Source organism: Equus caballus, chromosome 21, assembly GCF_041296265.1.
Source record: "Equus caballus isolate H_3958 breed thoroughbred chromosome 21, TB-T2T, whole genome shotgun sequence".
NCBI lineage: Eukaryota > Metazoa > Chordata > Mammalia > Perissodactyla > Equidae > Equus > Equus caballus.
Window position 1 is genome coordinate 25,938,195 of NC_091704.1, and position 24,661 is coordinate 25,962,855.

The 24,661-nt window shown below is 42.4% G+C and overlaps 1 protein-coding gene and 1 long non-coding RNA gene across 2 annotated transcripts in view; both read left to right on the plus strand.

Annotated features, from left to right (window-relative positions):
* LOC102150726 (uncharacterized) overlaps positions 1-24,661 on the plus strand; it is a 107,348-nt gene that overhangs the window by 64,094 nt on the left and 18,593 nt on the right. Inside the window, exon 3 of the long non-coding RNA XR_011430346.1 lies at positions 20,556-20,641. This is a non-coding gene — a long non-coding RNA (uncharacterized lncRNA). The remainder of the gene's footprint in view (positions 1-20,555; positions 20,642-24,661) is intronic.
* OOSP4A (oocyte secreted protein family member 4A) lies at positions 13,609-14,898 on the plus strand. Its single transcript, XM_070246487.1, is given in 3 exon segments — positions 13,609-14,134; positions 14,137-14,184; positions 14,187-14,898. Coding segments are annotated over 3 exon segments (540 nt in total). The 5' UTR covers positions 13,609-14,085; the 3' UTR covers positions 14,630-14,898.

Consider the following 24,661-nt stretch of genomic DNA (forward strand, 5'->3'; position numbering starts at 1 on the left):
TCTTTTGACCCCCTTCACCCCTTTCATCACCCCCACCCCGTGCCTCTGGCAACCACCAATTTGTTCTTCGTATCTATGAGTTTGATTTTTTAAAAGTTCCATGGGGCTGGCCCCGTGGCTGAGTGATTGAGTTCACACGCTCCACTTCGGCAGCCCGGGGTTTCACCAGTTCGGATCCTGGGTGTGGACATGGCACCGCTCATCATGCCATGCTGAGGTGGCATCCCACATGCCACAACCAGAAGGACCCACGACCAAAAATATACAACTATGTACCAGGGGGCTTTGGGGAGAAAAAGGAAAAATAAAATCTTAAAAAAAAAAATCCACATATAAGTGAGATCACAGGGTAAGACTTTATTTTTTAGAGCAGTTTTAGGTTTACAGAGAAATTACCCAGAAAGTACAAACGGTTCTCATATACCCATCCCCTCCCCCTGCAGTTTGTCATATTATTAACATCTTGCATTAGTGTGGTATATTTGTTATAGTTGATGAACCAGCATTGATGCATTATTATTAAGCAAAGCCCATAGTCTACATTAGGGTTCACTCTTTGTGTATTGTAGTTCGATGGGTCCTGATAGATACATGACGTCATGTGTCCACTGTTACAGTATCACACAGAGGAAATTCTCTGCCCTGAAAATGCCCTGTTCTCCACCTATTCATCCCTGACCTCTTGGAAACCACTGATCTTTCTCCTGTCTCCACAGTTTTGCCTTTTCCACAATGTCATGCAGTTGGCCAAATGGATTTTAATCTTCATGACAACCCTGTTGCTAGGTGACTTTTATTACCCTCATCAGAGAAGAGATAAATTCAGCGAGGTGAAGTGACATATTTGAGGTCCCACAAATGGAGAGTCCGAAGCCAGGACTGGAACCAACCAACAGTATGAACAGCTGCCAATCTCAGAAAGGGGTTAATGCCGAGGACGTAGACCGTTAGCTTCCAGGAGACCTCTCAGCCCAGGCACTTCAGTTTCTAATGGTAGCTGGAAGCAGGAAGATTGCACATCTTCAAAGGAAACTGGCTGTCTGATATTGGTTAGATGAGACTCAGAGGTGACTTCAGAGACAATGGGTCTAGTGCCCCATAATTAAGAAGGAAGGCCAGTCTCTGCCGGTCTGACTCAGAAAGCTGACTGACTCATCCTATTTGTCCTCTCTGCTGCTATTTATGGGCTTCCCAGTTGCTAATATTTGTTGGTTAAATGCTCACACAACCAGTCTTGCCGAAAGCAGTGTCACTTATGGGGTGTTGAGAATAAATAGGGTGACAGGTGTTGTGGGAGTGTCATTTTTAAGAATCTTTAGTAGCTGATTCTTTTTTAAAGCTCTCTATGCTTAAAATATAAGTATTCTGAAAGGAAATAAAAGCCAAGACTCTCTGTCGAGAGCTGCTGAGCGCTACGACTTTCTAGGGGTGCAGGCTTGGGCAGAAGCACGGGTGGCGTGAGCGAAGCTGTCAAAAACAGCTCAGGAAGCGAGGCGAGTCAGACCGTGAGAGAAGAAGCCTAATGTAGTCGTTGGGCAACTTAGGTGTGTGTATCGCTACAAAGACACAGCCATCAGCACAACAAAACCCTCTTAGGCCATGTTAGTCCTGGGGTAGACGCATTGCTCATCCAAATGATGTCATTGAAGAAAGACTGATGAAGGGACTCTACAAAGGTGCGGGCAGGGTTAAGGGAAACATCTTGTAGCTCGTACTGCAGGGACCCATCACCACCCCCAGGCCTAAAGAGGCAAGGGGAGGGGACAGCCACCAGAACCCAGAGAGAACTGTAGTTGAGCAGAAGGCCCCCTGACTGCTCCAGGTCCTTTGGTCAAGGAAAAGCCAGTCCATAGGGAGGGAGGCCGAGAATGAATAACCCATCTTCTCTTTTCTCTGATCCTCTTATCTCCTGATGACTCCCATGGGCCAAACCCCCATATAAGACAGAGACCAGGGAACCCGTACAATGCAACCCATGAAGGTCCGTGTCCTGGGCCACTGAGCAAGGGCGGAGAGCGGGTGTGGAGGGCTGTATGTCAAACATCTCCAACTGCAGGGAAGAGGCCCGCGGGAACACTCCGGGTTAGACAGGGCCGGAGGTTGTGTAGAAATCTGTGTCCTTTAGTTTATATTAATGTTAAAGATATTATTAATTAAATAATTAAAATGTTAATTTGAAATGTATTGAGCATGCTGTTTAAACGTCATATATCCCTTGGTCCCTGAAAATTCTGAAGCGCCTTTTTAGAAGAGTGTGTCTCTCCCCACACGCCTGCTAAAAATCACCCTCGGAAAGAAGACGAGGGCAGGCTGCCTTGAGGTCGAGGGTATATGGAAAACTTAGTTAAAGAGCCCCCAAATAGTTGAAACAATGAAGAGGGGAGCCCAGTTTGCACCTAGATTTAATATTTTACCATTTTACACCTAGATTTAGCTTAAATTTTTCCATTAATTCATTCAACAAAATGTACTGTGCTCCTGCTTTGTGACTGCAAAAGGGCCTGTCATAATCTCTGTCTCACTGATAGCCCAGTCCCCTCCCTGGGCCCCCAGCCACCCATGCAGGGCTGATGACTGGTGGTGAGAGAAAGCCTCTCTCAGCAGGTGACCTAAAAGGAAAGAGGAAGGAGCCAGCCATGATGATGTGGGGGAAGAGCAGAGGGAACGGCAAGCTCAAAGGCCCTGAGGTTTGCTGGCAGAACGGCAAAGGCCGAGGGCGATGGTGCTGGAGAGCCAACTGACGTGGCAGTCAGGGGCCTGTTCACAGGGGGGCCTTGCAAGAAATTTGGATTTTATTCTGAGGGTGACAAGTAGTAATTCAACAGCTCTGAGTACGAGAGTGAGATGACAGGATTTATTTTTTAAAAGGTCACTCCAGCTGCTATGTGGAAAATCAATTCCAGGGAAACGGAAGCAAGGAAACCGGTGAGGAGGCTATCGCACGGCCGAGCTGAAGGATGACCGGTGGATAAGCTCAGGAAAAATCAGCAAAAAAACCACCCGGAAATTTAGAATTTACCAGGAGGGTAGGAGTGATTAGTGGAGAAGCTAATTACTGTGCATAAAATTGGTAGACGGGGCAAAGAGTGGCTGGCGTGGATACACCTTATATGGGTATTCACAATTTCCTTTTGAAGCAAGGATGATTTAGTTTTCTTTCTTTTTTTTTCCTCCCCAAATCCCCCCAGTATACAGTTGTATTTTTAAAATTTTTTTAGTTGCGGGTCCTTCTAGTTGTGGAATGTGGGACGCCACCTCAGCATGGCCTGATGAGCCGTACCATGTCCACGCCCAGGATCCGAACTGGTGAAACCCTGGGATGCCGAAGCAGAGCGTGCCAACTTAACCACTAGGCCATGGGGCCGGCCCCGTTTTTAATATATATATTTTTTATTGAGGTAACATGGGTCTACAACATTATATAAATTTCAGGTATACATCATTATATTTCAATTTCTTTGCAGATTACATCACGTTCACCACCCGAATAGTGACTTTTCTTCTGTGGAAGGAGTTCAGGGAACTTACGCCAGTTAAAAAGCATTTAATTACTGTTGTCTAACTTCTGTTGCCTCAAATTCTCTCAGGAAACTTCTTAAATAGACGGAGTTCCCAATCTCACACCCCCGAGATTCTCATTCTACCAAGCTGAGGAATCTGCATTTTGAGAATCTCCAGTTAAGTATTTAGCAGCATCCCCTGATGGTGGCTATTTTGAAATCGCAGATGTAACAAATTTATGGTACTTTGGACTCTTCATACATAATTGTCATAGGCAAAGTAACAATCTTTTACGTTTATAATAGAGCTAGTTTTATGGGAATAACCAAATGGGGTGGAAACTCCTTCTTATTCAGTAATTATCTGGAAAGAACTCTCAGAAGTATTAAGATAAAAAATAATTGAAACTTTGTAAGTAGTAATTAATCGGCTATTACGGGGTCAGAGGGCAGTAATAGCTCGGAACCCACAGCCCAGCTGATTATTAGGGTGCTGTAAGATTAGAATAATTGCAACTGTGGAGACAAAATAGAAAGATAGTGGCCTTTTCCAAAAGGTATAAAAAGCCAATACTTCCTTCGGCAGCAGAACTTACCCCAGCCGCAGAAGAGACGCAGTCCCATCCCAGGGGTGTGTATTTGTTTGAAGCAGTGCTCTAACTAGGCATGAGTCAGTTCTCGCTGAGAATTTTGTTAGTGTTTCATTTTGGGTTGGAAATTGCTCCTTTAGAGCCCCGACCAAGACCAGCCCTCCACACCACTGGTGTATCTTTGCTTAACTGCTCAGATACCTGTCTCCCCTGGACTTTCCAGAGAGTGGAACAGAGGGCAGCTCAGTGTCTGAGAGCTCTGGCCATGTGAGGAGAAAATACTGCAAGGGAAGTCTGCCTGGGAGGACTGTTTCTACACTCAGGTTGGCTGGAGGAATCTTCCAGCTTCATGGCTTATTTGTTGGTTGGTTTGCTTGTTTCTGTTTGAGGGCTATTCTCAGAATTCTCCATGAACATTCATCCAACATCCCCCTTGTGCCATTTTTCTCTCATTCACCCTAGGCTCATATTTGAATTAGAAGATCATCGAGGATAATTTCTTACATTCTAGACAAGGCAACTGGGGTGTGAGTAGAGTGACTGCTCTAAGGTCACATAAAGCTGGATCAGTGCCCAGGACTACTCATGGTGGCCCAGCAGTGTTCACAGGCCAGTGTCCTTCTGTGACCATCTGGTCCTCATCACCTGCTTGTCCTGTCCTTCCTCCATCCCTGCAAATACCGACCCCCACCCCTATCTGTGCACACACGCACACACACATACACTCTCTCTCAGTTTTCTTCTTTCTGCAAATCCCCTTTCCCCTTCGCATTTTACCAAGCTGACCAAAACATGAAAAATAAATCGAACAAAAAAATTCTTTATTTTAAAATAACAAACCCAAATGCTCAGCTTTCCAACCTTAACTAAATTGTGCAGGGTTTACTTGTGTTACTTCCTCTTGATTTATTTTTGTGGGTTCAGCCTCTAAAAAAAAATATAAAGGTTTATCTGTTACAATCCAAAGGAGAACAACTTGAAGGAGGAAATAGAAAACAAAGGGAAAGGTGAGCAGAAAGATCGCATAACTACCTAAGGGAACACGAAATACAAATCTAGACATGCCCACATGTATTTTTCCATTTAGAAACAAGCCTTAGCAGCCTTGGTGCCATCCTTTATTGTTTCCTCTAGACGCTGGCCCGGTCTCAGTACGCAGTGCATCTGGACTAAGCGTTAGCCTGCCCTCTGGTGGTGCCTGCCGACATGTGCATGTACATGCGCCCAACGCCCAGGAATAGGCGCTTGAAAAACTCACTGCTAGAAGGAAGGCTTCGGCTGCTTTCCAGTAAATACAGCAGGTGGAGACACACACTGAAAAACTGCAACGCAGTCCACCTTGCTTTCATTTGGCTCTTAGGAGATTGCTGGGCACCCACAGTTATTGAAACTAAGTTTGATCGTAATTTATTTGTGATGATTCATATTTCCTGCTTGTTTTTAATTCTTGAAAAATGTTAAGATCTGGAGATTTCAAGCATATACAGTTTCTAAATCCGTTGACTCCACCCCCACATCATTCATTCGTATTAAATACCTACCATGTGCAGAGATTCAGGGTGAGATGGTGGTGCAAAGGTTGGTAAGACAGACTCCATCCTTAAAACTCACCCTCTGATTGGGGAGAAGACATATTTGGACATAATTACAATATATGGCGATGGTATAAACAGAGAATTTAAATATATACATATTTAATATTATGTATTTATTATATAATTATGTATCGATTTTATTATATAGATATCGTCTATCAATATGTACTAATAATATACAAATACATACTGATTTTACTATATAAGAATTTAGTTATTTATATTATATAAACATATCAGTTTAAATATAATGTATAAATGTATTTTATATATAAAAAATGCATATATGAGCACAGGGCTACTGTGGGCCAGGCCCTGCGCTGCGTATGTCCACATTTCGTTTAATATTTATCACAACTGTTTCTTTTAACATAAGAGGAAAGGGAGATTCAGAAAGCTTCAACAACTTGCCCTACTTCACACAACTGTGAAATGGCAAGATTGGAAGTGAATTCAGGTTCTCTGATTCCAGCTGTATTTCAGTTAATTTCAGCAGACTTCTACTGAGAGCCTACCAGATGCCAGGCGCTGTGCCACCAGCTGGAGGTGCAAAGATAGAAGACGCTGCCACTGGCCTCAGTGTTCTGGTGTTGTAGGAGACTGGGCGTGTGGAGAAATAGGCTACGTTATGATGCACTCAGTAATGGGAGTTTGTATGAATTACCTTCTGAGCAAAGAAGCAAAGGCTGTTCATTGTTCAGACGTTGTCATGCTTTTCATCCGTCACGCAACCCTGTTACTTGGCCAAAACTGAACTGACCAGAAGTCTGTAACTTGGCCGAAGGCAACTGTTTTTAGGCTTAACAACGGCTCTGGGGAGTCCTACACTCATAATTCTGCCCAACAGAGGAGATGGCTCCCTGCCCCAGCTGATGATCTCTCACAGGCAGTTTCCAGTGTCAGAGACTCGGAAAGCAGAGTAGGACTGGGATGAGATAGAGGTGGAGGTGACAGATGAACTGGTAAGAAGCAGAGGCAGAGAGAGAGAAAGAGAGAGGCTGAGTGGGGAGTAGGGCGAAGTCACAGGGGGAAGAAGCCAAAGGTCCATTAGGACTCCATGGAACTGGCCTATGTAACCCTTAGACTGATGCCTGAATGTCCTTCCAGTCACCCACATCACCTGAGGTCAGCCAAGACTGTCATCCTGGCAGCAGAAAGAATCTAAGTCCTGCAGTCCTGAAGTGGTCCGGGGGGAGTGAGGAAGAGATGCCAGAAGGGGGGGCTCAGCAAAGGCTTCACCAGTAGGTGACGCCCAAGCAGAGTTTTGAGGTACGACTAAGAAATTGGAAGGAAGACGAAGGTGTGGAGAGTGTTCCAATAGTTCAGAGTTCGTTCCAGTACTGAACCCGACCAGCGGCAAAACTTGAATTTCCCGGTTCTGCTGGTTTTCCAGAGTGACGATTCCAGAAACTCTCTCTTCAGAAACCCCAGCTTGGAGGGAGGGCCGTGGGAAAGGGGAATTTTCTCTTTCCTGGAGGCACTAAGTCCTGAAACCTGGTGGCTCTGACCGTATCACGTGCCTTCAAGCGTTGGCTTATTCTCAGCTAGGCTATCTATGCCTTTAGGAGCATGCGGTACTGTGTCCGGTGGTAACGCCAACCTGCAGGACACACTCCACGAATCTTCTCGAGGTGTCGTTATTACAGATGATTTTGGGGGAGAAAAGTTTTACATTTTTACAACCTTTAAGGTTTTGTCATACATGAATTAGTATAAAGCTACTTATCCATGTTGGCTTAATTTTTTTTATTCTTGCATTAATTTGCATAAAAGCCAGGAACTGCCATGATCCCAGCATGGAATCACACTCAAAGAAACATGGAATTTTCCTCTTCATGGTAATTAAATGTTATTTCTCTATAAAAATAAGTCTTGATCCAGAATGAAGTGATAGGCAAAATTTGCATGTCCTTTGGAGACAAAGCACAGACTTTAGAGGTGCTTCTGCTCCTAGCTACGAGCTACGGCCTCCAGGCAGATGATGAACTTTCATCCGAGACAGAGAGAGAGAGAGACAGAGAGAGAGAGAGAGAGAGAGACAAAGAGACAGAGAGAGAGAGAGAGAGAGAGAGAGAGAGAAAGAGAGAGAAAGTCAGGGGAAAGCTGGGGGAATGCTCTTTGAGGCTCTTGCTTCAACTTCCTTACTCTGCCTGATTTCTACACTCTAAAAATTCACAGAGGTTGACTTTTTTATTTTTAATTTGGTGAAAAACACATAATACAAAATTTACCATCGTAATCATTTTTCAGTGTACAGGTCAGTAGTCTTAAGTATCTTCACATTCTTTGCAGCATAACTCTAGGACTTTCTCATCGTGCAAAACTGAAACTCTACACTCATTCAACAACAACTCCCTCTTTCCCCGCCCCCCAGCCCCTGGCAAATACCATTCTACTTTCTGTTTTCATGAGTTTGGCTACTTCAGAAACCTCATATAAGTGGAATCATACAGTATTTGTCTTTTTGTGTCTGGCTTATTCCTCTTAGCATAATGTCCTCAAGGTTCATCCGTATTGTAGTGTGTGACAGGATTTCCTTCCTTTTTAGGACTGAATAATATTCCATCACTTGTATATACCACAGTTTATTCATTCATCTGTCTATGGACACTTGGGTTGCTTCCATCTCTTGGCTACTGTGAATAATGCTGTTATGAACACTTGTGCAATGATCTCTTCAAGATCCTGCTTTCAATTCTTTCAGATACATGCCCAGAAGTGGGATTCCTGGATCATATGCTAATTCTATTTTTAATTTTTGAACAGCCACTTACTGTTTTCCATAGTGGTTGCACAGCACATAAGGATTTCAATTTCCCCACATGCTCGCCAACATTTGTTATTTTTTAAAAAATTTTAATAATAGCCTCCTAATGGGTATGAGGTGACGTGTAGGTTGATTTTAAAGTTCAAATCCCCTTGAGGTGGTAAGGGTATCTGTGAACTTTCATGCCTTCTAGTAAACTCTGATTTTAGCAGCCAGCTGAGAACACTCACTAAGTACGTGTTACCTTGATGTTTGGGGAGGTGTGAGGACGCTGGAAGAAGATCCCACACCTCCTCAAAGACGATAAGGCAGGCGTCAAGCCTGGAACGTAGGAGTGGGGCTGCTGAGAAACCCCATGCAGGATATTTCCCTCTCAGTTGTTTTGACCCTGGGGACATTATTATTGGAGGAATGCAAACACTTCAATCAGAATTATTCCAACATTGCTGAGAATGTCATCAAGAAATTGTTTTCTGGAGACAACTCTTTTGAGTTAATTTAATTCTTTGATCAAGTTTCTTACTGTGGAGTCAAATAATTTTCAGTATTTTTATTTTACTGAAATAATTTAGATTTAATTCAATAATCACATTTTGTGCTCATATTAAATTTTCCCAACTTTAGCTTCAGCAATTTTGAAGTTTCTTTTCTTTTCATTTTCTACCAAGTCTAATTTTCCTGGGTTAGGTTTTGCAGGTCTAATTTTTGGCAAGAAGATCTGATTCTTTCGTCGATTTTTGAAGTCAATAACAAGTTTTGCTGTGTGCAGGTTTGCCTTTGTCAGTTTTCTTTTTGTTATTTCTACAAAGTGCAATTTCAACTGGGTCAATTTTTGTAGTTTTGAGAATTACCAACACACTGAGATTCTTCAATCTGTTTTTTGTCAATATCAAATTTAACATTTATAGTTTGGGCTATTATAAGTTTTATTCTGTGTTGATTATTTCTACTATGTCTAATTTTTTTTCTAATGACCAATTCAAAATGTTTTGAAGTCAAAATATCAAGGTTGTAACATCCTGTTTTCATCCACAGCTGCTCTGATTAAAAAATTAAAAAATGTAGCATCAACACATCCTCCTGGAGGCCTGGGTTCTGTGAGTAAATCGTAGGTCTTGAAGTGGGGAGTTCTGGGTGTTTGTCCTTGTTCTGTACCATGTCTGTCCTTGTGTCTACAGTCTAGTAGTCCTCATCTAAAAGTTAAGTGATTTAAATCTATGATTTCTAAATTCCCTTTCAACTATGGTAGTCTATGATTTAAATTCCTATCTGTAGGGGTTGACTATTTGACCATTACTTTGCTTCCTGTTTGATGCCCCCCCACCCCTCAGTCCTCTATCAGCCAGCCCCTCCCGGCAACCAGCCTGCACTCCCTCAGACCTGGGCGAGAGCCCCTGACTTTCCCCACACGGTTCTGAATTTTGTTCCTACTCAGTCGTGGCACTTGACCTGCCCGAGGGGTTTTCTGAGCTCAGTCCTCACTCTTTCTGATTGAGCACCTGTCAGCTTGCCTCAGAACAGCCTTCTTTAGCTCTGACTTTCAACTGCCTAGAAGCCACAAGGTCAACAGTGGCCCTACTGAGCCTTCTCTTTCCCTGTCCCCTACTCCTTGATCCATCTTCCTCCTCCCACCTCTCTTTTTCTGTCAGGCATGGAGCAGAATCTTGGGTTACGTGGATGTGGTTTAGGGTAGACCATCCTTGGGGTGGGGGTGGTTGGATGAGGCTCAAAGGCTTCCTAGGCAAGAAGGGGAGAAAGGATAGACCACACCCTTTAGGGACTCTTACATCAGGGTGCCAGCAGGAAACTGATGTGGTGCTATGTTAGATTAATGTGACTATTTACAAAGGTGTGGGCAGTGTGTAAGGAACCCATCAAGGCCAGTGAAGGACCACTGGATTCACTTACAGCTCCTGAGCTCAGAAAGACAGGAGAGGGATCCCGTCTGGAAGCTGGAAGGAGAGAATCGTGCAGAGATGACTGCAAGGCTGTCCTGTAGGGGAGGAGCCAGAGGCCTGAATTCCCCAGCTCCTTCTCCACCTCTCTCTTTATCTCCTCTCAGGGAGCTCTAATTGGCAAAACCAGGTTGGAGTCAGAGGGCTGGAGAGTCCACAGATGAAACCCACTCAGGGTCCTCAGACACTGCCGAGGGTGAGAAGGGTGGGGAGTGACCACGGCATGGGCTGCTCCGCTTACCTGTTCACATGTGTCCCAGTGAAACCATTAAAAGGAGCTTCCATAGAAGACTTCTAGAGAAGGGGTCAGCATACCTGCTTCATCTTAGATTCATAATGAGTTGAATGCATGTGATCTTTGCTAATTCCAGCTGATGTCATTGTTTACATCTCCTGTTTCCCTGCCCCCTGCTTTCTGAGTCATGACTCTGGTTCTGCAGTGGTTCCGGGTCGATGGAAGCCTGGGCTGGATTGATCAGCTCCTTTGTTGGTCCCCGGGAAGCCTCTGAGGAGTTGGCTGTAGTGGGAGCTTTGGGGAGGGCAGCATGGAAACCCTTGGATATCTGGGCGGGGTGGAGGGAGTTCTAAGACTAGAGGAAAGGGGAAGGGAGAGATGTTGAATGGGTGTCAACCGCGTACCTGGCCAAAGAGTTGACCTGGGCTTACACGGGGGCATTACACTGGGATCAGGGTTTATAGAGCACTCCGACGTGCTTTACATGGAATGATGCCGCCTCCAATGCCTGAGAGGCGGGGCACAGACTGAGATGCCATTGGAATCGCGGTGGGGGCGCAGTAGGCACACTCTACCTTCAGAGTCTGTAGCACAGAGTTGTGCCAGTGAACACCACATTTCTGCCGTAAACACCATTGCAAAGGGTTGGTTTTCACCTTAGCTCAATTTGTGGAGAGGGAGAGAGAAAAGAAGAAGAGAGAGAATCTGATTGTCCAACTCACTTGCCTATAGACGAGTTGGCTCTGGTGCTCACCTCTGATTCAATTGATGATTCTTATTTGTGGGTGTTTGGGTGGGGAGGATGCTGCATAGGCTGCAGGAGCAGAGTAGGCTGTAGGCTGAGCAAGAGCTAAGAAACATGTCTATTACAATCATGCTTTGCTTCTTGTCAGTGACACAATATATATTTAGCATCTTCTCTTGGGAATATTAAAATTCCATATAATATAAGCCAGTGGCAAGTAAAGTTTCTTTTCATTATATGCACTGGGCAGTGCCTGGAAAGAAAAGGGTGGGTTGGTCGGTTAGTAGAGAGAAGAGAGATCAGAAAGCTGTGTGAGGAGATGAGCTCACCTCACGTCCTTCAAGATGTAGCATCCCCCTTGATCATGCCATGAGTTCCAAGAATTCATGAGAAGGAAGAAAAAGGGAGGTGAGAGGAAAAGACAATGGAGAGAAGAGAAATATAACCGATAAAAGCGAGCTCTCCTAGGAAGCATCGTATGTCAAGTAATTTCCTGAGGGAACAAAGTCTTCTGAGAAGTATGAAGCACACTTTCCCCTTATGGATTTTTTCCCATATTCCCTATGAAAAAACTTAATTTTGTATTAAAAACAAAATATGTTTCTTTTTCTTGAGTACTCTATAATTGCATGGGACTGTGTATCTTTTCCTTCCTATAATTTTGAGAATATTTTTGAAGACGGTGACATATTCTGACTCTTTAAGAACAAAACAATTCAATTTAAAAATCACTGAATGACAGCAATCAAAGTTCTGAAGTGATGCAGTTCGCTGCAGCACTTGTTCGAAATGTCGTTAGAAAACCAACATATAGCGGGTTGTTATGGCAACTGGAATACCAGAGTTTATAACATCACTGTAATTAATGTTATCCAAACGTTATTAATCTTTCAACATCACTCACATTCTCTGAAGGAACAGCAGTTCTGGTTCTCCCAGGATTTTTCAGTAGTGTAATCTGTTGCAGCTTTCTTCACATTTTATTTTATTTTCAAGTAGATTGTAGTCTGACTTTGCTTTTGTGAAATTCGCTATTGTTTCTACTCCTTTACGCATTCTATTTTGGCTGCTATTTTTTGATAGAACTTGAAAGAAAATGGAAAAAAGGGATAACAGCTGAAAAACAGAATAAAGGCTAAAGATGAACAGATTTATGTATTTAAGTGTGGAGAACCTGAGAAAAATATTAAAATATTTTGCATACAGATATGTGGCATTAACTCACCGTTGCACAACACTTTATGACTTTTAAAGCAGTTTTACATAAATTATTTAGTATAACAACCCTGAGAGGACAAGTAATATTTTTGGGTGCCTACTATGTGACAGTTAATGTGATCTGCATACGTGAATTTTTTAGATCTCACAACAACCTGTAACATAAGTGTGGTTTAAAAATATGCCTCCACAACTCAACAAGAATTAAAAAAACGATTAAAAATGGGCAAAGGACTTGAGAAGACGTTTCTCCAAAGATGATATATACAAATTGCCAACGAGTACATGAAAAGGTGCTCAACATAACTAATCATTAGAGAAATGCAAATCAAAACTACAATGAGCTATCACCTCACACCCATTAGAATGTCTACTATTAAAAAAACCCCAGAAAATGACAAGTGTTGGGGAGGACGTAGAGAAATTGGGACCCTTGAGCACTGTTGGTGAGGGTGTAAAATGGTCCAACCACTATGGGAAACAGTATCATGGTTGCTCAAAAAATTAAAAATAGAATCAGTGTATGATGCAGCAATCCCACTTCTGAGTATATATCAAAAAAAATTAGAAGACAGTCTTGAAGAGATATTCGTACACTCATTTTCACAGCAGCATTATTCACAGTGGCAGGAGGTGGAAGCAAACCAAATGCCTGTGGATAGATGAATGGATAAACAAACAGATGGTGGAATATTATTCAGCCTTAAAAAAGGAAGGAAATCCTGTCACATACTACAACATGGATGAACCTGGAGGACATTATCCTAAGTGAAATGAGCTAGACACAGAAAAACAAATACTGCATTATTACACTTATATGAGGAATCTAAAGTAGTCAAATTCATAAAAACAGAAAGCAGAATGGTGGTGGTTGCCAGGGGCTAGGGGAGGGGAAACAGGGAGCTGTTTAATGGCTATGGAGTTCAGCTTTGCAAGATGAAAAGATTCTGGAGATCTGCTCAACAACGTGAATATACTTAACACTACTGAATTGTACATTTTAAAAATAGTTCAGATGGTAAATTTTATGTTATGTGGGTTTTTTCCTCCAACAATAAAAAAAAACCCTCTAAGTTGACACTCCTTCCTTTAAAAGATGGAGCTAAGTCATCTCTCTCTGAGTGTGGATTGGACTTAGTAATTTGTTTCTAATGAGTAATGTGGAAGAAGTGGCAAGGTATGACTTTTAAAACTAGGTCATAAAAGACATTGCTGCTTCTGCCTTATTCTCTTTTGGCTTTTTAAGGGAGCAGTGGGTCTTCCAGCCCCAGTCGGGCCTTCAGATGACTGTAGCCCTGGTTGGTATCTTGATTGCAACCTCATGAGAAACCCTGAGCCAGGAACTGCCTAGCTAAGCTGATTCACAGAAAATCACCCACAGAAATAAGTATTATAAATATTTATTGTTTATTACCCCCACTACAATTGGGACTAATTCATCACACATAATACAATAAATATTTTCCATTAATCTGAAGCAATGAAGATCTCTGGTGTGTTAGGAGGGCTCCTCAAGCTTTTTGTGTTGACTGTGGTTTTGATGACATGTCTCTAGTCTGTTCTGAGCACTAGCTCTGGGTCAGATCAGACAAGTGCCTTGTGTGAATAACCTACAACCTTGGCCTCAGGAATGATACCTGGGAACTGGCTGTCCTGTAAGCTGAGGGCTGCTGGATTTCTTTGAGTTCCTTTATCCTCTCTCTTTGTGTGGCGTCAAGAAATATGAATGCCCATGAGGTATTCTCATTGAAAGTTCAATCACATGTGAACCAGTGAGTACAGATATCAGAGGTCATATTCCAATATCGTACTATATTCAGAGAAAGTTTTTATTCACCTTTGTAAAGAAAGTGAAAGGGCATAATAGCAATACATCTGAGAATATCCAAAGGCAAGCAAGAAAGAAAAACTCAACATCATCTAGAGTAGAAAACATAGGGGTCCACCCAGGAGAGTCATTTGGGAATAGTTTCTCCCCTGTTGGACTACATAAATTCTATCCTTCTCTCTTAAGTCAGAATTAAGCTATAAATTCTGGAGAGTGAGGCATCTTCACTAACCTGCTACTCACTCTGGCTGCCTGAGGATTGGGTTGCTTCTCAGAAGTTGGCAAATGCCTATGTATATCATCTTTTACTGTTTTGAAAAAGCCCTTTTTAAATGAATGAACTTGTTTTACTGCCCATGTTGATGAACTCTTTGGGTAGGAAAAAGGAACTTCCCAGGTTTTCAATTTGTAATAAAGGTGTTTTTTAAAAAATAAAGTTTTGCATAACCTAAGCAAAAAAGGAAATTGAAGCTCTCAGAATTTTAGTTTTCTTTACTAAGTTCACATATCCAGAATGAGGGCGGCTAAGGCTACAAACCCAGACTTTTCTGCTTCTAAAATTTACCAGGGAACACCAGGGAATTATTATCTTCATTTGAGGGATGAGGAAGCTGATCCCGAGAGAGGCTGAGTAACTTGCCCATGGTTTTATTGCTGGTCAGTACCAGAATTAGGTCATAAGTCTTAGTCCAACAGTCTTTCGCACGACACCTTATTACTTTTCTGTTTAATGTATTTTGTAAAGCTCTTGAGACATAAATTTGAATAAGATAATCCAGTGGAAAATATCCCAGCATTGAGGAAACATGGTAGGTACATAAATTAAAGTTGGTTTCTTAGATTTTTAATTGAGAATTTAAAATTTTAAATGAGGTGGTAGCTTAAAAACTTATTCCATTAAATCATTAAATTGTTGAGAAAATAACTATGTATAAGAGCAAAAATACAAACTAATGTCTCATTTTGTTTACCGTTCAGTTTACATTTTCAGAGCATTTACATACCCAGCAGTCCGTGTGGCCTCTTTGCCTTGTAGCCACTTGGTCATTCAGTGTTGGTTGTAAATTAAACATAGTCATATGTCTTAAGCTAACATCAACATTCTGCAGCCAACATGTCAAAGGTGACTGGAAAGATAATTGAATGGCCAACGTGGTTTCTCTAGACCCTTGCCAGGCAAACTGGAAAACAGATGGCTTACCTTGCTTTCCCTCCAACCTCCTAGCATCCTCATGGGTCTTGCAGGAACCAGGGCTCTCCCGTTGTCCTCAGACATGCCCACCCACCCCCAACCTTTGCTCCGAAATAATTCTCCTTCTCCTCCAATCATAGCTTTTTTTTCTTTACTCTGAAAATAGGTAATCATGTATTTCCTCCTCTCTTTTTTTTGAAAAGTGTAGTTCATTTCCAGTTGATGAAGGAAAGCTCCTTTTTATAGAAGAATGCCAGCTAAAAAAATACAGAATGAAAGAGTGAGTTAGAAAATCTCCATTTTGCAATCCCTACTGAAAAATTGGACCCTAAAGCTATTAACTGAAAAGTTGTTGGGGAGCGGTGTATTCTCCAAGTATCAAAGTATCAAAGTAACTCCCTACAGATTACCTGCTAGTTGCAAAGGGAAAGTGGAGATACGTGGCCATCACTACCTTAACCAAGTGGTCAAGTTTCTTGGTTTACTAGAGAGAAAACAACGCTATATGTCCCTGATAGAATGCAATGTGAGGTATACAGAGTAACTCATGAAGTATTCTTGTTAGAAATGTTTCACCTGACCCTAAGCAAACCTTTAAATCTAACTTACAGTTTAGAAGAAATTCAGGGGACAGAAAATAAATTAAACAACACGAGGAAGAAACAATTAGACAAATCTAGAATATGACTCAATCTATAAAGCAACTAACTCAATTTCTTCTAAAGATCAATGTCATTAAAATAAAAAGATTGGGAAGGACTTCTCTAAATCAAAAGAGACTAAAATGACGTAACAGTCAAATATTACCTTGATTGGATCCTGGTTTAAAAAAAAACTATACAAGGTGTCTATAGGACGATTAGAGAAATTTGAATGTGCCTGGGGATTAGATGATATGAGGGAATTAAGAATAATTTTATTGTGTGTGTGCCAATTATCAGCTTGTTGCCTCAGCTCCAAGTCACCCTTCAGCACTCGCTCTGCAATAACGTACTGGCTCTTTTCACATTTCTCATTTACAGTGAGCACGACGTTAAACTTTGTCAACAGAGGGCACAGGAAGGAAATTGCAGGAGGAAGAGGGCTTCTCTTCCTGGTTTCAGAAGGCTACATTTTGCTTTTTTTGCTCCTGTTGTCCAGTTGGTTAGTGGCAGATGTATATCTGGGGACATCTGGGGGCACACTGCCTCAGCTGTGTGCCTAGAGTGCACAGTCTCTTGGTGACCTTGCACCCCGGTCCAGACCCTGTGACCACCTTGATGTGACTTTCCCATTGAGGACACTGTGTGCTCCAGACCTCATGCCTGCTGAGGCATCGGACTTTCTCTGCACACCTGTTCTCCGGCATGGCCTCTAGAAGCCCCGAGGGTGGTTTCCTGCGTGCCTGGTGCCTGTGGACCAGTTCTGGCCTGGGAAAGCCAATAGACTTCTCCACTGTCCGTTGACTGTAAGCACACCTTCTCCAGTGAGGTCTGAACCCTGCCGTGTATGAACTCTTTTCCAAGTGGATCTTTCCTTGGGTATTTTGTTTCAGCTCGAGTGTAGTTTTTAGAGTTCTCTTTACATTTTTATAGTTAGTCTCTCATTGTATCTGAATAATTCTTTATATTAAACTTCTCTTTTTAAATAATCGTGTGGTTTCTGTCTCCTGTTGGGTCCAGGTGGATATAGTATGAAGCTGGTATTTTGGTCACCTAGGAGATGGTTCTTGTTTTTAGGAGATGCATGATAAGTCTTCAGCAGTGAAGGGTCACACTGTCTGCAACTTATTTCAAATGGTCCAGCAATATATACATATGTATACTGACCTATCTGTATGCAAGCATGTATGCGTGTATACAAATAATATGTATATATAAATTCATATGACAAAATACAAAATCTTAGCAATTATTGAATCTAGTGGGAAGGCATGTGTCTTTATAGAACCCATTCTTCCAATTTTTCTGTATAATTGAGAATTTTCATAATTAAAAGTTCAGGGGAAATCCTCTCCTTCCTTCAGTACCCTTGTTTAGTGCAAAGCAGGAGAGATTCTTTTATTATTTTATTGAAATAAGGCACTCCTGGTAGCAGTGGTGGAATATTCAGCCCAATTTCTTAAGCCTGGCTGTTCTCTAGAAATAGCTAGGAAACTTTTAAAATTATGGATGCTCAGAACCCACAAAATCTTGTGAATTAGAGTCTCTAGGATCTGGTTATTATAAGGGGAATTAGAATTCTAAAGGAGAAGATCATTGATCATTAAGGTGAGGGTGGAGTGCATAGCTGAATTCTTCAAGAGCATTTTGCAAATTACATTGGTTTGTTCTCAAATATTCTGACATGCTTTCTTAAGGAGCCATGCTCAAATTGGAGGAAAGGGTTGTAGTTAGAAAAAGCTCTTCCCCATGTGGCTGAAATGTCCTCTCGGTTGAAAGCCACCCATCAAAATAGATCTCTCGTTGACAATGTATGTGGCTGAAAATTTGAGCAGACCTGCTCACGGCAATGCTCTGCTGGTCCCATCCTATTCTGTCCCCAGCAGAGTCCCAGCAGAAATCTACAGTGGTCCAGCATCAGTCATTCTCAACTTCCTTTTGCAGCAAAGATGCTGAGGGAAGCTTAGCCCCGTGTAGTCCCCCTGATCAGGAAGGTGCCAGCTGGCACCCGCCATTGAATAGATAGTTCTCACACCCACCTTTCATTCGTCCAACATTTTCCACTATCAAAATTCCAAACATTTCAAAATCTTCCTTTTATATTCATTCACTCACCCATTCATCCGTCCATTCACTCATTCATGTGTCACACGTTCTTTCAATATGATAGTGCCTGCTGTTGATCCCCTGCCCAGACGCTCTTGGATCTCTTTACCAGTTTTCATTACCTGGCTGCTAGTGGTGGATATTTGTTTCCTTCAGAGGATTTCTCTTGAGCTACTGGAGCTGAGGGCCTGGGAGTTTACACCCCTGCAGTGGCCAGGGACTGGTGAGGGAGTAGAAAGCTCGGCTTCCTTGCCCCTGGGCGACTTTACCTCTGAGCTGGAACGGTGCAGTCTAGAGCTCCCCTTGGATTAAGCTGAGGCTGGGACCTGCCCTGCTTCCCTGTCCCCTGTGCCACTTCCATAATAAGTCAGTGACATGCTTGCCCTTGCCTCGGGGTCTGCTTCAGAGACCCAGACCTAAGACAAGCCCCATTCAAGGTGCTGAGGATACAGCAGGAAACAAAACAAATCCCCTGTTCTTAAGGAGCTTTCATTTCAGGAGGGACAGACAGACAAACACCTGACGGATGCATGGGTCTGATGGTAACAAATGCTGTGCTGAAATATAAAGCAGGGCACGGGGCCTAGATTGATGGCAGTGATAGTGAGGAGCTGTGTGAAATGGTAATCAGGGAAGGCCTTTGATAAAACGATGTTTGAGCAGAGATCCTGAGTGGAGTCAGGGAGTGAAGCATTTGGATATTTAGGGCAGGAACATTCCTAGGAAGGCAAACAGGTTATGTGAATGTCCTGGGGCAGGAATGCATTTAGCCGGTTTGAGAAATAGCTTGGAAGCCAGTATGGCTAGAGCAGAGTGATGGAGGAGGAGGGTGATGGGACATGAGATCCCAGCAGGCAGGGAGGGAGTCCTTTAACAATGCTTCAAAAAATCCCCTTATCCCTCTCTCCCTATCTGGTGTCGGGTATAGGGTCTTGCAGTTCATTGGGATGACTTTGGCTTTTACACTGAAATGGGGTGGAGACCCACTGGAGAGTGCGAGCAGAGGAGTGGTGTAATTGGATGTTCATTTTAAGAGGATTGTTCTGGTTGCTGTGTTCGGAATAGACTATGAGCACAGGGAGGAAGCAGAGAAATAAGCTAGAAGGCTGCTGGGCAATAACCCAGTAAGAAATAACTGTGCTTGGGACCCACGTGCCAGTGTCTGGGCTGAGGAGAGGTGGGCACGTTCTGGACGTAGGTTCCAAAGGTAGATCTGATAGCTGGAGGTGTGAGGTGAAAGAGAAAGATATCATTTTGGACTCCAGGGCTCTTGTCCCGAGCAATTGGGAGAATGGGTCATTCATTGACCTGGAGAAGGTTGAGCGACAAGACCATTTGTTTCCTTTATCCCCGTGATTCAAACTTACAATTTTACTTAAAAAGATGATGCACATCCAAAGGTAGAAAACATAAATAAAAACATTGATTTGATTATGTAAACATTTCAAACCTCTACATGTGAGAAAGAACTTGCAAGATAAATGAAAACTTAAAAAAGTATTTTAAATGTACTTGACAAAGGATTTATATCCTTATTATATAAAGAAACCTTACGAATTCATGAAAAGAAGTATATTTTCAAAGAAAAAAGGGAAAAGATGTGAATGGGTAATTTATATATGTCTATGGGAAAAGATGTAAAACTTTACTTTGATCAAATAAATACGAAATAAAAATGGCATAACTTTTTACCTGTAAAGATTTAAAAAACTGATTATTCCTAATTTTGGTGAAGGTTCAGAGAAATGAAATATTCAACAACTCATGATAGGAAATGCATAATATTTTTGTAGCAACAAGACAATAAATGTCAATATTCATACTCTTGACCCATTTATTTCACTTTTAGGAATTTGAGGAAGAAAACCTGTGATCTGCCAAAAGATGCTGGTGTAGCCAAAGAATGGAATTTTAATAGTCATAAAAATCATAATTTGAGATATTTGTGAAAAAGCACAATAAAAATATCATGTAGAGTATGATCTTTATATTCATAGAAAAAGATGTAGAAAAATAGTGAAAACGCTAACAGCAGTAATATGAGGTTATAGGATTATTTTCATTTGCTTCTTTGTACTTTTCTGTATTTTCAGCACTTTTATTCATAATGAACATTTGTTTTTTTAATCAGAAAAAGTCCTTTAATAATACGCTTTAAAAAATTCTTTCTGCCTTATGCACAGAAGTGGAAACCACAGAGCCGGTCCTGGTGCAGCCAGTGTGGCAACAGTGGATCCAGTTTCCACAGGCAGCAGCGTTTGTTCCACAGGTGGGTGGTGCCCTTGGCAGTTGTCCCTGGTGGTGTCCAGGGCTGTTCCAGTGGTGGTGGGCAGCATGTTTGGTGTTGGCAGTGTGAGCCAAGTAAAGTGTCCAGTGCTGAGGCGCTGGTGTCTTCCCAGGACCACTGCTGAGCAGTGGGATTGAGAACCTGTTGCTGGTAGTGTGGCTTCCAAGTCAAGTTCTCTGGCCCTGCTGGAGATTATGTGAGCCACCAACAATCTCTTACTAAATGTCTTTTCTAAATACATGAGTCAAGAGTTGGTCAATGTGTATTACTACCAAAAACTTTGATGGATACACTTGTTTCTCGCTTTTTGATGTCACCTCCCTCAAAATCTCATCATCTGAAGTCATTCCTTTCATACTGCACCAGTGGTGGCGGAGGGGTTGTTTCTCTGCCACGTCGAGACCACTGTCCCTGTCCCTTCACCACAGTTCCATGGTGGCAGCATCTGCTTAAGCTCCTCACTGCTGTTGGTTGACTTCCAGAATCACTTTTGTACCCAGCTCCTCGATTTTGTTCTCAAAAACCTCTACAGTCTCATTGGTGACCCACCATACTTTTCTCAACTTCAACAACCTTTATTAGGAAATGTGGTTTTTTTTGTCTTTCTGTTAAATGGTACTTTTTTTTTTGATTTACCCTGAGTTAACATCTGTTCCCAATCTTCCTCTTTTTTTTTTTTCCTCCCCAAAGCCCCAGAATATAGTTGTATATTCTAGTTGTAAGTCGTTCTAGTTCTTCTTTGTGAACCTCCGCCACAGCATGGCTGCTGAGAGATGAGTGGGGTGGTTCCACGCCCAGGAATGGAACTGGGCTGCTGAAGTGGAGCACACCAAACTTTAACCACTAGGCCACTGGGCAGGCTCAGGAAATGGTTTGGAGTGAACAAGAAGACACCAAGGTGGGAAGGACAGATGTGAAACTTGCTGTGAAATGCAATGCCTCTATCTAGAAGCTAACACTCCTCAATAGTGTTCATGTTAAAGCTCAAATCAAAGGAGCTAAAGCTAGAGAAAAGACGATATGAAAGGGAATGTAGAAATCTGACCAGCAATAAAAAGACGGATGGGTTGGCATTTAGTGGCTGAGTTTGTAATTGCGGTCTAAGAGAGAGATGATAATACGTGCACCACCACCGCCTTAAAGCTGGCACAGGCGCATTCTATTGACTTAAGGATAAAGATCAGTAGCATTGTTATTTGGCTATTCTCTGAATTTTTAGCAATAAAGTCCCCTAGAAACCCTCAAGTCAAACTTTATGTTTGTTTAGGGGCAGAGGCCAGGGAAAGAAATTTCAAGAACACAGAGTTTTGCAGAGAAGGAGTGAAACTCAGGTAGAAAAGCTGATGGAAATGGAATGGAGCCTGGTGGAGCACACGGGTACCTCTCCTTGGGTTTGAAAGCACAGTGTGCGGCCCACATCTGAGGGACGACTTTGACGGCAAATCTTGTTCAGGTCTGTTCCAGCTTCAGGGACTCAAACTCAGAGCCGTTTCTCTTCCCCCCAACGCAATGTCCCCACCCCCTCATCTTTCATAGATACCTTCCTAATCTTCCACAGGTTCAGATGACATTTCCTGAAGCTTTTCTTTACCTTGATAACAACTCTGAGTCTCTTGAGTCCTCCCTCTTCTCTTTATTATGCTTCTTTGGCATTCACTTGCTTCCCCGACCAGAACTCATCTGGAAGGTTCATGGTTTGGAGCTGCTTTAAATCCGCAGATTCCCTTCCGCTGGTCACCCCTGCTGACCCTCCTCCTTGAGTTGTTCCTATGATTTGCTTTCCGTTAATAGCGCTGCTTCAACAATAGTGGTAAGAAGAGGCATGAAAACATACTAACTAGGTCCATTGTGTATGTTTGCCTATTCTCTTTCAGACTTTTCTGTGCATATACTAATATACATATGTACCGTTTTAAACTCACGTTTTATTTTTTTTTTCAAAAGTGGGATTATATTATAAGTATTGCTCTATTTTTCTCTTAAGAATATCTCCTGGGCATCTTTCCACGTCATTATGTGTATACTACTTCATTCTTTCTTGAACAGCTGCATAGTATTTCATTGTGTGAATGTATGTACTTTATTGTTCCAATTTCACATTTAGGTTGCTCCTAATTTTCCTGCTATTTCAGACAATGCGGCAGTAAATAACCTCGTGCATATATCTTTTTGCACCTGTGTTTTTCTGTAGGATGATTTCCCAGTAGTGGAACTGCTAATTTAGAGGATCTGTGCATTTTGAATGCTGATAGATATTGCTATACTGCTCTCCAAAAAAGTTATCCCAATTTACACTGTTACTAAATATGTTTGAGAGTGTGGCTCTTCTCTAAATTAATGCTGGGCTCACCTGGGCTCTCACTGCGCCTTGGGATTATTACCATTTATTTTTCATTGGTTCTCTATTTTACTGCCTAAATAACACTACTAGGCCTTTTATATTTCCGAGACCCCTAATTTAATCCTGCTCTTTTAATCTCAGGAACTCATCTACCTTCTCCTCTGCCATCTTCGATGTGATCACTGTTCATCTGCTTGCTTGTTGCCTCATGATCTTGAGATTGCTGCTGCAGCTCCACCCCTTACATCTACATTAGTAAAAAGGGGGAAGAATGGCACCAGCTGCATCTCTCTCTCTTTTTTTTTTTTTTTTAAAGATTTTATTTTTTTCCTTTTTCTCCCCAAAGCGCCCCCCCGGTACATAGTTGTGTATTCTTCGTTGTGGGTTCTTCTAGTTGTGGTGTGTGGGATGGTGCCTCAGCGTGGTCTGATGAGCAGTGCCATGTCCGCGCCCAGGATTCGAACTAACGAAACACTGGGCCGCCTGCAGCGGAGCGCGCGAACTTAACCACTCGGCCACAGGGCCAGCCCCTGCATCTCTCTCTTTTATCAGGAAAGTAAAGCCTTCTTAGAAGGCCCTGCTGGACTTCCCCTATTACATCTGTTTAGCCATAACTGGGTCCCATGGCAATTTCTAGCTGCAAAAGGAAATTGGGATGTTTAGTATCTGGCAAAATGGAACAAGATTGTGATGAATACGTGCATTGCTATTGATTTATTGCTCAGTGGCGTTGCTTCTAATTTGCTGCTATTATAAGTACTTTTAATGAACACCTTTGTAACTCAAGTTATTTGTCCCATTTTAGGATATTTCCTTAGGATAGATTTCAAGAGGTAGACTTACCAGATTGAAACAAAGTAGAATTATTTTTAAGCCTTTTCATAAACATTGCCAAGTTTGTTTACCAAAAAGTGACTGCAGCAGCTATGAGAACATGCCTCACAGTCCTCTGAACGCAGAGAGTGTAGTTGACCAATGGCCTATCCCAGGCCTGTGGGCTGCTCCTGGCCAATGATCTGGTGAGGCAGGGACACTCAAGCAGGCCTATTCCCGGGAGACACAGGACTCTTCTGATGGCTGCCATTGGCTGGAAGACTCCCCCATTGCTTTTCTGACTCTTCCTTAGGCTGCCAGGCAGTCCAGGATGCTGACGTCAGCCTTCCCTCTCTTCTCCTGTGGTCAGATGGCATCGTGGTCTGATGGCTCTCAATCTTCCTTGCTCTCTCTCCGTTGTCTCACACCGACATTTCCCCTAGTAAAATTCTTGTATGTGTAATCCAGTCTTGGCATCTGCTTCTCTAAAGACCCTGACAAACACAGTTGTATTTGTTTCTACTTACTTTTCCAAATAATCTATGAGAGTGAGTATTTTGCTTCATCTCTGTCAGCATTTGATCGTTTCAAAACTTTTGTTACTTTGAAAAATGAAGAGAAGCATCTTACTTTAACTTGCATTTTTTAATAGTGAAGTTTTACATTTTTGTCACATGTTTTTCAGCCATCTGGAGAATCTGTAAATTGTTCTTAGGAGTCCACAGACACATAGCACTCACTTTGCAACAGGCACCTTTTGAGAGGAGTGGTCCCCACTGGCTCTTCCCAATGGTATGGCCCGCACTCCATCAGCAGAGTTCAGTGGGGAGGTGTGATCAGCTGCTACA